Genomic DNA, 13,611 nt, shown 5'->3' on the forward strand with positions numbered 1-13,611 from the left:
GACCGCTTCACGGGTCCAGTCCATAGAAATTAAAATGTTTCGCATTGCGTAGGTTAGCCCTTTCCTGCAATACGTTAAGCGCACACGCCATAATGCATGTGTCATATTGCTCACTCCAGGACACATCTAATACGGCGGCGTCATTGACGTACGTTTCCACGCGAAGGAGGGGCTAACGGTGTATTTTGATCTCTATGGTGGGCTCTTGATTCCGTCCAGTGGCCTGGGTGCTATTTGACAGTATGAACGGTGGAACCGTGCAAGACTGGACACCGAGGAGCACTTGTACAAACGACCGTGGAAACCTTTTACATGCATGCAAATGATGGAGTAGCAAAAAGAATGGGCATTTTGCATTGGAGGCGGATTTAAATATCCACGCACGCAGACGCTTTGTGCTCACCGGTGGTCTGTGCGGTGTGTTTCTTACCCACCCCCTCTCGTCTCCCCTCTTTTGGGTATGGACTGACCGCCGACTCCTTCTCCGGATGATTTGATGGGGCTGCTCAGAGTCATGATGCCGCCTAAGTTGCAGCTGCTGGCTTTGCTGGCGTTCGCCGTGGCCATGTTCTTCCTAGAGAACCAGATTCAGAAGCTGGAGGAGTCCCGCGGAAAACTCGGTAAATCCCCGCCACTACCACCCCTCAATAATATAAATAAAAGCCATCAGGAAAAAAAAAGGATGCACGGACCATGCTTTAAGAGCGCGCAATTTGCGCAACCGCGCAATACGCGGTCATGCAGCACAAGGAGGCGTGCTCAGTATTTGTGTATTATCCTAAGATCGATAGATAAGAGTCGATACAGCGGGTTCAACCGCAGGTATTTGGACTCTATAAAGATGACACCAAGATAAATAATTTCCAAACTTTAGCCACCTATATGACCTATAACCCGTAGTTGGTTAATTCTGAACACATCCCGAGTTAAACAGGGTGTACGCACTTCTGCAACCACATTATCCCAGTTGTTTCTTCTTTACTTTACCCCTCTAAAATATTAATTTTCCCCTTCAATTTAGGTTTATAGTTTATAAGTTGCAATAATGGTGGGAACATGTTGATCATTTTAACTTTTGTGTGCAATACATTCGGTGCAATTGATTTTTTAAGTTTAGCTGGGGTCGTGAGCGGAAGAAGAGATTTTTTTGTTTGTGTCCATATCTCCTTTTCATAGCGCTTAATTACTTACCTATAATTAATACATTTCCCATTCCATTTTCAGCAATACTTTCATTAGTAGTTATTTTTATGGGGAAGCTATCAACATCATCGTCATCTCACACATCCAATTGAAAGGGAGCAGACGCTGCTTTCCTTTCCAATTTCATTCCCACCTCCCATTAGGGGTCCAGTCAGTCCCAATAAAGATCTGGGACACTGCAGGATTATCTCTCTGATGCTTCCACTGTGGGGGATTTGAAGGAACAGCAGAGACACCCCCAAAGCTTTGGCTGCCACTTCAGGGTTCCATTTGCCAGTTTTCAATAACTTTGTACTTATGCCGAAGTGGCGAGGTCATAGCAGGGTAAGCAGAGGTGTGCTAATTTCCTGGTCTTTTCCGATGTGCACTTGAAACACCAAGGAATGCAAGAATCACTAGCTGGAAGGAAAGTAGTAATTGGTGTCTAGGATGTATGCTGAAGTGGTACGTCTCAACTGATAGACTGTGATCTTTGCATTTCAGGAACGAGCTAAGTTTAGCCTGGGTAGTTTTCTTTGACGTTGCAAGATGATTTTCCAAGAATCATGGTTTGTGCTACTGCATGACAAAAGGAATGATTGGAGAAAATAGATAAATAAAAAAAATTAAACCGTATCCAGTTTACAGAACGATTAACACACCTCTTAATTGAATACTCTCTTGAAGTCCCTGCTGAGTAGTTGGAGAGTCCGAAATATTGACTTGGGACATGGTTTACTGCTGCTGTTAAACCTGGGACATACACACACACACAGGCGAGCACAAACGGCATTGGAACAGCCTTCTCTCTGACTGTCCACCACCAAAAGAATTTGTCGACCTTGCAAAAAAAAAAATGTCAGGAAGGCCGGCGCACACGTTTGCATACTGGCACTCCAAATTGTTTGCTGCATTGGCAAGTCATTTTGACAAAGGATTTTTGGAGGCACGGTGCTGACCGCAAAACAGCTTGATGGTCATGTGACCACCTGTTGGCACACCTTCTATTGGTCCATCACTAAAACGGTAATAGTGATCTGTCTCTCAGTTTGGCAGTCATATGAGGTCTTCTTCACAATCGCCTATGTGTAGTTCACGAGAATAGCGTCTAATTTAGGACGGGAAGAATCATATTGCGAGAGTTAAACGTGCCGACTCTGTATCCATTGATCCCAGCATGCGCTCCCATCGGCGCCTCACGCAGGTTGCACCATTTGCACCCATTAGAGGCTTCCCCGCAGGGCGGACAAGCTGCGATCTGCTTTGGAGCTAATTGCGCTTCGGAGGTTTGACCGAGGAGTCTCCTGCATTCCAATGACACGGCCATGCAGGCAGGCGTCCCGCTGTGGGCGTCGTCCATTATTCTGACACTCCTTCTCCGCGGCTGCTTATCGGCCGCCTCTGCGCCGACAAAGACTAAAATAACGTTCGGTGGCAACTTTTGTTCGCTTTGATACAAACTCAGTTTAGTCACCTTTTTTATTTATTTTTCCTGAAGCTCGCTTTGAGACCAAATTCATACAGGTGATAAGTGCTGCAGTGCAGTAACTAAGGAGGAGATGCTTGGTTTCCAGAAGGAGAATTTTTGTCAAACTGTCGTCATAGTTTTTATTTTATTTTATTAAATCTCCTTCCAGATATTCAGAAACAGAGAAACAATTTCTAATCTATTGTGTGGAGATACGCAAATTGTGATCAAATTCAGTGCAGTGCAAGACTTGAACGTTTTTTTTTTTTTGTTTGTTTCTTTTTGCCTCAGAAGGTCTCGGCTTGGAATTGGATTTAGTTATGCTGTCTGCTGTAGTCAAGCAATCCAAAGGACCTGAGGCAGAAATTTTCTGGAAAAGAAAATTGGTCAAGCACTGCTGCCTTCAGTGAGACCTGTGATTTTAAAGAAAAAAAGTGTTTCCCAACATTTATTGAGCCAAGGTGCATGTTCTAGAACATTTACCAGCTCCTTGCGCATGTCTCAACCGTCTAAAAACTCCCAACTTCAATTTCAACACGTTCAGTTCATTTGACAACATTTCAGTTCGCCCTCCCTGTCTCTCGAAATTGCATTCTGTCGTCGTTAATCTAATGTTCTTCTCCTCTCATGACTCAGTTTCTTCAGTTTGCTTTGACCTCTCCGTGACACCACACGTCTTCCCCGAGGGCTGTAAAGCCTGCACGAGTCGTTTGCTTCCACGCTGCATGTTGGCATCCGCTACTTTAGGCAGCCAGTCGCCCAGATTAGCTCTGTCACTCTTTTGCAACATACCAGTGGAGCTGCTAATGAAAAAAAAAGGGGAGGTGGGGGCACTGTGGCGATGGAAGTAGAGGTGTTGGCCAAAAAAATGACTTGTAGTGTCTGTGTGTGTGGCGGGCTGGGCGACATTAGCTAATGTATGCGTGAGTGTTTTGACGTGAGCTGTGGCTAACAGCAGATCCTTCGTAAATTGTTTCCATTTGTTCTTCCGATGTTCTGTAAACAGCCCAAAAGCAATAACAGTAAACTAAAAAAAAAAAAAGAAGATGATTGCGTGGGTGCAAATGATGAACTGCGATGTTGCAGACAGAGGAACACTGGATGTGACTTCACCGTAATAACACGACCCCCCTGAGGGTATCCCTTACCTATGATGTGGCCCCATGATGAAAACAAGTTTGACACCCGTGATTTATGGGGACTGGCCTGCTCTTTGTCTAGTTGCTTTTGTGCCACGTCGTGCACAATGCAGCAAGTCCACCAATGCTGCATTGGCTGGCTTCTAGCTGGAGGATGACAGACAGGCTAATCAAAGTGTTACGGACAGCTTGCATCCCCCCACCCTTCTGCGACACCATCACTCTGATGTTGCCGTCGCTGCTCCTAGCTGGCATCTCCCCAACCCCCCTTTTCCTCCATCATTTTGCTGATGTCGGCCAGAGGTGGCGGCTCGGTGAGCTCGCTCGCGCTCCTCTACGAGAATGGACTGCTCTCGCCTTGCGCCAAAATTCCTCCAGTTTGCATTTATGTCAAACGAGTAGGAGGAAGTTGGAGTGGCAGCAGATAGTTGGAAATATATACCGTAATTTTCGGACTATAAGTCGCTCCTGAGTATAAGTCGCCCCCCCACCCAAACTATGAAAAAAAAAAAAAATTACGGTAGTTGTCGTATAATGGGAGAAAGTGATGCCTGGAGGATGATTGTTGAAGTGAATTTTTGGCCTTCCCCTTATTCTGGCTGATCGGCTATATTTGAACACAAACGGCGCGGCAACACATCACAATACTCATATTCATATATTTTTATTCTCTTCAAAAAAAAAAAAAAAATAGTACTGCAGTTTTGAGTCTATTTTTGAAACGGAAACTTTCCCATTTTTACCAAGTTGTTCCCAAAACACCCCCCAACTCTCCTCACTCCCCTTTTTAATGAAGACGAAAGCCGTAGGATCAATTTTGAACTCAGCGCGTCTCACGCCGTGCTGTCGAAGCCTGCGGCTTTTTGACAGATGATGAAGCTAGCTGTTGTAAACACGCGACAGCAGGTGTCGGTTCCCACTCTTCCCCCCCCCCCCACTCCCACCTCAATCAACTCCCCAACAAATGGAGATGAAGTCACATCTCATATAAACTTCCTCTAATGCCAGCGCTCTCACGCAGCTCCCGCAGGATCAGTCGTTGTGAACATCTTCATGTGTCAATCAGGACGCAATTTGCCGTCCGTTGAAATGTGCGTCCAAGTGCTTACGTTTTTTTTTCTCTCCCCCCCCTGTAACACATCTTCAATGTTTTGTCTCCCTTTACTAATTTAGATGGCCATGTGTACCGTAATTTTCGGACTATAAGTCGCGTTTTTTTCCATAGTTTGGGTGGGGGGGGCGACTTATATACATATATGGGTTTTTTTTTCACTTGTTTGGGCATTTTATGGCTGGTGCAACTTATACTCCGGTGCAACTTATAGTCCGAAAATTACGGTATACATATGTGTGTGTGTTCCATAGACTGATTGTCAATCTCTTGGCTGGGCGCCTGGATCGATATTAAGACAACCCCCATTTCGTGCTCTATGCGGAGAATTAACTAGGAATTGTCTTTTGGATCAAATATGAAAAATGAGCACTCTACAGACAAAAGTATTGGGACACAAAAAGCAAACGGCTTATTTGGGGGCAATGAGCGTCTTGGAGGTACAAATGGATTCGGGATCGCACTACGGCTCCACGCAATCCCTCAGCATCTTTATCAGAAAGGGCGAGTGGAGATGAGAAAAAAACAGAAGGGCGAGAGACGCGGCGATGCTAATCGTCGTGGCCGTGTTTGCTACGAGTGGCTTCTGATTCGGCGGCGTGCTATTCGCAGCCGCGTTGGTCCCCCGCTCACCGTTGTCTGCTCATTCTAATAGAGTGCCGCGTTTTCCCCCGACTCCTATGCATGCATTATTAATCATCTCTTACTGGGCCGGGAGGCGGCGAGCATCAGTGTTTGGGGAAAGCGTGTTTTATTTCTCTTCTGTCCTAAACACTGACCTCCAGCTCTAAATTGTAATATTTGAAAAGTCACAAAAGAATCTTCGGCAAGGTTGCATTGCGTCCGTACAAAGTGCCACAGCCGCCCGCCTTTACTCAGCGAGCCCGGGGGGAGCCATCGAATCCGCCATCTGTGTAAATCGCGCCGTAATCTCATCCGACGGCTTGTTGCTGGTGAGCGAGGCTTTCCTCTCCTCGTTTCGCGTTTGCAGCCTGCTGGCTCGGACGGCGCGCGAGATGGATTCGAGAGGAGAGCGACGGGCGTGAGCGCGATTATCATCCCTGCCTCGCCGGGATTCTTATCATTAGTCAAGAAGCATGTCTTGCATTCGCGCCAGCAATTATTGATGGGCCGCCTGTGGCTGGCTCTTACTTTGGCGAAGCATCTTGTGGTTCAATCTTAATACGGTACCTCGATTCACGAGTTAAACCCGTAATGCAATCACGCTCGTGACTCGATTTACTCCCGTGTTGAATGCAGATACTACACCGATTTTTTGGGGATGTACTTCATGAACTCTGCATAGCAACTCAGTTCAAGCATCCGACTTTGGAGTCTTTTCACTAAAAACAGCCGATTACCAAAATAGCCACAGTAGCGTCTTTGTCCTTTATGACTGTCTGACTAATAGCGGACAGGCAACATTCAAATTACACTCGTCTGTTGGCACCGACAAAACCGGCTTTGTCTCTGGTCTTACCGAAGTTGGAGGAATGCGTCGTCCCACCAAAACGTTCTCCACGTGCTGCGTCATCATCCTGTCAACAGGGAAAAAGTCATTTTTGAAAAAGTGAGCCAGATGACCTTTGCGTAGGAGAGTGTGAGGATTGTTATACGCTCTGTTATTTAGCCTGTATAGTGTGTTTTGCATTATGGGGTAGCATTAAGCTAGCAGAAATTTGCTGAATGAAAGAAATGATTTGCTTGAAGCTTTTCAACGCTTCAGTGATTGGCTAACGGCGATCAATGGCGAAAACACGTAATTTTCCGACATGCTCCGTTTAGTTTTATTTCACGTTTGTCATGTTTGTCGCATAACCGTCCAAGCCTGTACCGAGGGAGTCGCAGCAGCGGTCGATGAACAGCGTTTTTTTTGATAAAGCGGCGAGCTGGCCTGCCAGGTCTCCCTCCGCTCTGTCATCCGTCATTGATTTTGCAATCGGGCGGCATCCGAGCAGAACGGCGAAAGCTGCGCACCCCAGCCGGGGGAGCCGATAGCCAATCTCGATTACCCGCCTAACCCAAGGCCTCGGTTCAAAAGGCGAACCCTCCCCCGGGTTGGAGCGAGAAGCCCCGGCCGGCCATGATGGATTTATGATCTGCTTAGGCAAAGCGTCATCCCATCTCCTTGACTTTTAGTATCCCATCCCGGTACATGACGGGCCGTCTCATTTTGAACAGATCTGGTGGCAAAATATGAATGATGACTCCAAACGGTCGTCTCTAATCGGCTGCGAAATTGCCTGGGTAAATACGTCGGACTACAAGCGCTCCGTCTCCCCGCTGTCGGTGGGTGAGAATGAAAAGCGGCAGGGTAATAGGCTTGTAGTTGTCACAGTGTTTAAGACCCGTGTTGGATTCACGCTTCATAATTGGCTTTTAATGCACACAGATGACTCGAGGGGGAGGAAGTGGCAGAAATGGCCAATGAAAGGCGGCCCGCTGTGTGGCCAGAGTAATTCGGGCTTTTGTCCTCTAATTAAATGACCTCAGATGGGAGCGCTAAGCTTGGTTTTGTGCCTATGTGTGCTGCCCCCTGATATGGAAGTTTGTGCCAAGGTAATGAATGGGGCGTCTACTACAAAGCTCAAGAAGCTGGCTTTGTCCTTGTGGCCTGTTTGGAAAAAAAAAAGAAAACACAGTGTGTCTTTAGCGAGAGCTTTTGTGGGGCCTCTTAGCATAGTTTGAACGTTGTTGGTAGGGATACGATCGGCTCTCAAGGTTTTGTCATTGTTCTTCTGAAAAGTCTAGGAGCCCTCGAAGCACCCCGGAGCCTTCCAGAAGGCCAGGTTAGTGTTAATATGCGTTTGTCACTCAAGACCAGCCGTCAGAAGGAAACAGGAAAGACTTATTCAGTATGCAAATGATGAACTTGAGCATTGCCCTTGTGGAATAATACAATGAGGCTGGATACAAATTTCTGAATACAAAATGGAAAGCATTTATTTTTAATTGTTTTTTTTTTCTTCCTTGCAAGCTCTTTTAAAACACTTTGTCCAATCTTTAAGGACCCACAAAATATCGAATGTGACAATGTCCTACCATGAAAAAAAAAAAAAAGGACTTTCTTCAATTCTTTCATAACCAGCCAGACAAACGTGCAAACATTCCTCCACAAGATGATGAATGTCAAGCCGACGTGCTATCAGAGTGTTATTCCGCTTAAAAGCCTTTCGAGATGCCTGCCCGCTCGACTGCCATGTAATATTTACGGCCTGGCATTGTCGCAGCGCCGTTCGTTTGAAGATCGCAGCCAGCTTTGCTCGCAAAAACCAATACGGCAAAGGACGCGCGGGAGCCCGGGGGCCGTAAAATCTGACCGTGGCGACTGCTACCGGCCGTGTGAATAAACATCTCCGTTACGATTGTTGCTGCGTGCCAGACACCATTTTGTGGCCACCTGGTGCAATTCCAGGCGTGCGCCGGGAGCAGCGTGGCTCCATCTGTAACCAGATAGAACTTTGATCAGAGGCTTGCATTTATAGCTGCATAGACAGGTGGAAGGAGGAAATGAGGAATACAGTTAAGTACCCCCCCCCCCCACACACACACACAAGTCCTGTTCCTGGACTCAAGAAGACCACCCCCCCCCCCCTGCTATAAAGGTGGCAAGGCAGTGACAACTACGAGCTCCCACGATTATTAGCGCTTCCCGTGATGTGCTGCCTCTCCTTCTCACACACACACGCTCACACACACACACCTTTCTGCCGGCTTCTCCGAGCGTTGTCAACAGCAGTCGGTCCGCCGTGAATTCAGATGAAGAAAAGCCCGCAGGCGACAAAAGCGAGAGGCTGCTTTTGTGCGCAATCTATTCACACAAGTCCAGTTTACACACACCAACCTTCCGCCCTCCTCATTTGGAGTGAATTGATGTCCCGTCTCACGTCCGCTAGCTTTCAAATAACTGTCACCTTCCAGTCAAAGCTCTCACCCCCGCGGCCTGTCACCTCCGGCTCTCTCGTCTCGCTGCTTTTCGTCCTTTTTATCTGTCGAGATAAATCTTGGTGCAGTCAATCAAGTCGAGCTATCCTAAACCGGTCGAATGCGTTAGTCCGACCAAAATTGCAATTTGTGGCAGTTTCCAGTAACCTACAATTTTATTTGATTTTTTTGCATTGTATAAACAAATTTAAAACTAAAACTACCACATCGCTCAATAGCTGACTGGAAATAATAGCTTTAGCCGAATAACAGGCCTGTGAGACATTTAGCACGCCGATTGCCAGAATAAACAAAGACGGAGCATGTGGGCAGAGAGCTGAGGAAAACACCCTAAATATTCTGCCAACTCACCAATAAACATAAATATATTATTACAGTATCCATTCCCTATTTTTTTTTTACCTTCTATTTTTTTTTCATAGAAATACACGGCAAGCCGAGCAGTTTGGTATAAATTTGAGCAACTCTATGAAACTCCCTGTCATGCTTCCAGAGCGAGCCATCGCCCGGCACGAGGTACGGGAGATCGAGCAGCGGCACGCACGAGACGGCCTGCGGGAGCGGGACTCGTCATGGCCGTCCGTTCCCGAGAGCGACGACGAGGTGGTCGTCGTTTATAACCGCGTGCCGAAGACGGCCAGCACTTCCTTCACCAACATCGCCTACGACCTGTGTGGGAGGAACCGTTACCATGTCCTGCACATCAACACCACAAAGAACAACCCCGTCATGTCCATACAGGACCAGGTCACAATCGATCTGATTCTGATTTGCTGTCCGCATTCTAACACACTAATAATCGTTTTTGCGCGGTTCAGGTCCGGTTTGTAAAGAATGTGACTGAATGGCGGGAAATGAAGCCGGCTTTCTACCACGGCCATGTCTCCTTCCTGGACTTCACCAAGTAAGAACGTGTGCATTTAACTCCTCCTTGTGGTGATTAAGTGCTCGAGACGTGCACATGGGTAAAATTGTTTATTTTATGAATATTTGTGTGTTAGTATTTTTAACAAATCAGTCAACTAATTATTTTAAAAACCAATGTAAAATATTTAGTTTTAATAGCAACTAATTTAGTAATATAATAATAACTAAATAAATAATTAATGAAAATTGTAATTACTAATTACCACAAATTATTTAATGAGGTAAAAAAATTGTCAAATATTTAATTTTAATAGCAACTAATTTAGTAATATAATGATAAAAGTAAAATATTGACTGAATAAACAATAAAGAATTCTAATGAATGAAACGCGCAGGTCAAAACATCACTGTCGTTTTCCGTTTTCTAAATGACTTTTTTTTTCTAACCCAAGTGAGTTTTTTTTTCAGGTTTGGGGTGAAGGTGAAGCCGATCTACATAAACGTCATCAGGGACCCCATCGAAAGGCTGGTTTCCTATTATTACTTTTTGCGTTTCGGAGATGACTACCGACCCGGCTTGAGGCGCAGGAAACAAGGAGACAAAAAGGTCCAAGGACACTCCGGCACTTCGTCATGTATGTAAAATGATAATTATTCATTTCAACTTTGTGCCAACCTTTCAGACCTTTGATGAATGCGTATCGGCCGGCGGCTCCGACTGCGCCCCTGAGAAGCTTTGGCTCCAGATTCCCTTTTTCTGCGGGCACTACTCTGAATGCTGGTCAGTTGGTAACAATGACAAAAATGAAACAAAATTTTGTATCAAATAAACGTGGATTACATTAAGCGGTGTGACAAGTATTTCCGGCAGAGACAATTAAACTGCTCTTGATTGTTGCATTTATTTATTTTTTTGTATAAAACCCCTTTTTCCTTTTTTACAAAGAGTTCTACCTACACGGAATTTTAATTTAGTCTCTATCCTTTTGTCTTCCCTGTTATCTTTCCCCCATTCCCTTATCTCCTCCACACAAGCGGGATTTAAAAATGCAAACGTTTGTCTCTTTTTTGCAGGAACGTGGGTAGCCAGTGGGCTCTGGAGCAGGCCAAATACAACCTGGTGAATGAGTACATGTTGGTCGGAGTGACGGAAGAGCTGGAGGACTTTGTCATGATGCTGGAGTCGGCTCTGCCACGCTTCTTTAAAGGAGCCACCGAACTGTACAAAACAGGTGCGCGTCCCAACTGCAGTGCTAACCATCATTTTGTAAGATCCCTTTTTTTTTTTTTTTTTGGAAGACCCCATTTGCCTTCGAGCAACCTTTACGGATTACCACAAACTGGGTTACACACATTTTACAAGCACAATGGTAGCTGCTAGTTTTAGGATTAAAGAATGAAATCCTGATAAGATATTAAATATGCTGCGAACAAACCATTGTCAAGACAATTTTGCAGCCCCAAAATATCACCGTATTAGACGAGGATTGATTTAATCCCCTTTGAAAAATGATTCGAAAGCAGGGAGGCTACATCGACGATTTAGTTTGTCATTGCTTTTACGCATTTTCGCAACATCCCTGATGCTTATTCTTAACAGCGGCTGGAAAATGTAAATTGACTTACAAGCTTGGGCACGGATCCGTTGAAGCTTGTAAATCAAGGTATCGCCGAACAGTTTTACAGCCATCTGGATGAGATACCTGAGGCGCACCTCTAAAAAATTTGCATGTCAGGGTGTTAAGTCTTGTTAATAACGTGACTCATTAGGAAGATCAAATTTCCTGTCTGGTCATATAACCTTCTCTTCTGCATTCCCCTCACTTGAGTCTTGTGATGGATGTCATAACCGGGAGCGCTCCGGCCTCGCATCACCTCAGCGCCGATAAATGTTAAGCACTTTCCAAATATAGGCGTTTTTTTCTTCGTCGGTGTAATCATCGAAGAGAAGCGACATTGGCGAAGTGGACGAAGCGAGAGAGAGAGAAGAAAAAAAAAACGGTGGTGAAAGTGAAGACAGCTTTCTGCTTTGTGACCTTCTTGCCTCCTTGTTTAATCATGTTTAATTAGTGAGTGAGCAGATCCCAGCAATTACCGATCGCTCGGTGAAACCTGGCAAGCGGTCGATAAGCCTCACTTAATCAAGACCGAGCAGCATTTTTCTATTTTTAGGACTCGTGCCCACATACGTTATCTACGTGTAGATTGTGATGTTTTTTTAGCTCACCGTCATCTTCACGGCTAGCCTTGAGTCCCGCTCTTTCTTGTGATCACAGGGAAGAAATCCCACTTGAGGAAGACCAGCGAGAAGAAACCGCCCACCAGGGAGTCCACGGCCAAACTGCAGCAGTCGGCCATCTGGAAGATGGAGAACGAGTTCTATGAGTTTGCCCTGGAGCAGTTCCAGTTTGTCAGGGCCCACGCCGTGCGGGAAAAGGATGGCGAACTCTACATGTTGCCGCAAAACTTCTTCTATGAGAAGATCTACCCCAAAAACTAACCTGGGTGGAGATGGATACACAGAGAGGTTTGAAGGAGGACGCAAGGACGAGATGTCCAAGTGTCCGCTGAGTGAGATCGTGCTGTGGACATAGGACAGCGCATGCCACCGGATTGCTCACACGCGGGGATGGCCGAGCTGGCGTTTGGTCCCCGTCCCTGCAGGTCAGCGGCTTCCTTTCACTTCCATGTCAGCGATCTATAGAAGGCCCGGAGAGCTATGACGGGAGACGCTCAGTCCCAAATGGCCGAGCCGAAACATCTACATCCGCTATGTGCTGTTTGGTTGTGTTTAGCCATTTGAGCTACAGAGTTCCCCCTTAATATTGCGGTCCATTATTCGCAACACTGTTATAATTCCATCTTTATTTTTTTTTTAATATATAAGTATTAGTGAAACCCCGCTCTTTGCTGTGGGTTTAAGAACTGAGCCCTTTAATCCAGCTTCTCTAGATACTCCAAGTTGGCAGCAAAGCACTATGTTTGTCTAAATCAAACTCCTTCTGTCACTATAACATAGTTCATTGGTGCCAAAAGATGCCACAAGATGGCAGCAAAGCAATACTTTTATTGCTTTGGCCTATCTTGTGGCATCGGGCGGCATAAAAAAAAAAAAGTGAATAATTTTCGCCGCGAATGACTGAATAGAAGACAAAACACACTTCGTGAATAGCAAAACACAAATAGGTAGGGCTTTACAGTATTGTCTTTTGGATGTGAACATGGAAAATTACCGAGCTGTAGTATTTGGACTTGAACAAAGGATTTTTTTTTCTTTTTTTCTATGAAATCTTAAAAGAAAGAAATCAGTGTGTATGTTTTATACCGTGTGTTTTCGTTCGCTCTGGTAAGTGTGCAGCTTTATCGCCTGGCCATTTCTTTCCGTGCGCTTTTATTACAGTGTGTATGAAGGAACACAATGAAGATGCTGCTTGCTGTAAATATACATTTCGGTACACGAAGGTGAGATTGGTTCCTGCTGGAAATTAGCTTGATTTATATACATATATTTCATGACAGCGAGTCTGTGTGTTTGTAACTACTCGGTAAATTGTCCTGCTGTATATAACTGATTTCATTTGTGATGCTGAAAATCCCAATGGCCTGAGGACTAACTGCCACCTTTTGGAAAAATAACAATGTGACATCTGAAGTCTGGACACTTTTTTTTTTTGCAGTTGCTATCACAACCCCATTGCATAATTTGAATGGTCATTTTGGTGTGCCTTCCTTGTGCCCAAAACAGTGCTGCAGCTGTGTTTGATACAAAATAAAACAACATGGCTGTGTTATTTAATGCTTTTCTGGGGGTCAGTACGAAGTGCTGCTTGGATGTTCTTTAGTCGTATGTGGAACATGGGGGGGGGCATTTATTTGATATCCAGTGTAAGATTGTACTA

At 45.4% G+C, this 13,611-nt stretch overlaps 1 protein-coding gene and 1 long non-coding RNA gene across 3 annotated transcripts in view; one reads left to right on the forward strand and one right to left on the reverse strand.

Annotated features, from left to right (window-relative positions):
• On the forward strand, positions 1 to 13,503 carry hs2st1a (heparan sulfate 2-O-sulfotransferase 1a). Its single transcript, XM_061294829.1, has 7 exons — positions 1 to 620; positions 9,339 to 9,592; positions 9,664 to 9,749; positions 10,181 to 10,319; positions 10,396 to 10,493; positions 10,787 to 10,944; positions 11,989 to 13,503. The coding sequence occupies exons 1-7, from the start codon at positions 497 to 499 to the stop codon at positions 12,210 to 12,212; spliced, it is 1,083 nt and encodes a 360-aa protein (XP_061150813.1). The 5' UTR covers positions 1 to 496; the 3' UTR covers positions 12,213 to 13,503.
• LOC133165295 (uncharacterized) overlaps positions 7,618 to 13,611 on the reverse strand; it is a 14,542-nt gene continuing 8,548 nt past the window's right edge. The window contains exons 4-7 of one of the 2 annotated variants that reach the window (XR_009717557.1): positions 12,214 to 12,410; positions 11,940 to 12,070; positions 8,604 to 10,490; positions 7,618 to 8,343 (exon numbers count right to left, since the gene is read on the reverse strand). This is a non-coding gene — a long non-coding RNA (uncharacterized LOC133165295). Of the gene's footprint in view, positions 8,344 to 8,509; positions 10,491 to 11,939; positions 12,071 to 12,213; positions 12,411 to 13,611 lie in introns of those variants that run through there. The other variant, XR_009717558.1, reaches the window with a different exon arrangement.

This window comes from Syngnathus typhle, linkage group LG13 (genome assembly GCF_033458585.1).
Source record: "Syngnathus typhle isolate RoL2023-S1 ecotype Sweden linkage group LG13, RoL_Styp_1.0, whole genome shotgun sequence".
Classification (NCBI taxonomy): domain Eukaryota; kingdom Metazoa; phylum Chordata; class Actinopteri; order Syngnathiformes; family Syngnathidae; genus Syngnathus; species Syngnathus typhle.

Coding starts and splice junctions, on each gene's coding strand:
- hs2st1a (XM_061294829.1), top strand. CDS start 497: ATGGGGCTGCTCAGAGTCATGATGCCGCCTAAGTTGCAGCTGCTGGCT. Junction 9,593..9,663: donor TCATGTCCATACAGGACCAG/GTCACAATCGAT, acceptor TGCGCGGTTCAG/GTCCGGTTTGTAAAGAATGT. Junction 10,494..10,786: donor GGGCACTACTCTGAATGCTG/GTCAGTTGGTAA, acceptor TCTTTTTTGCAG/GAACGTGGGTAGCCAGTGGG.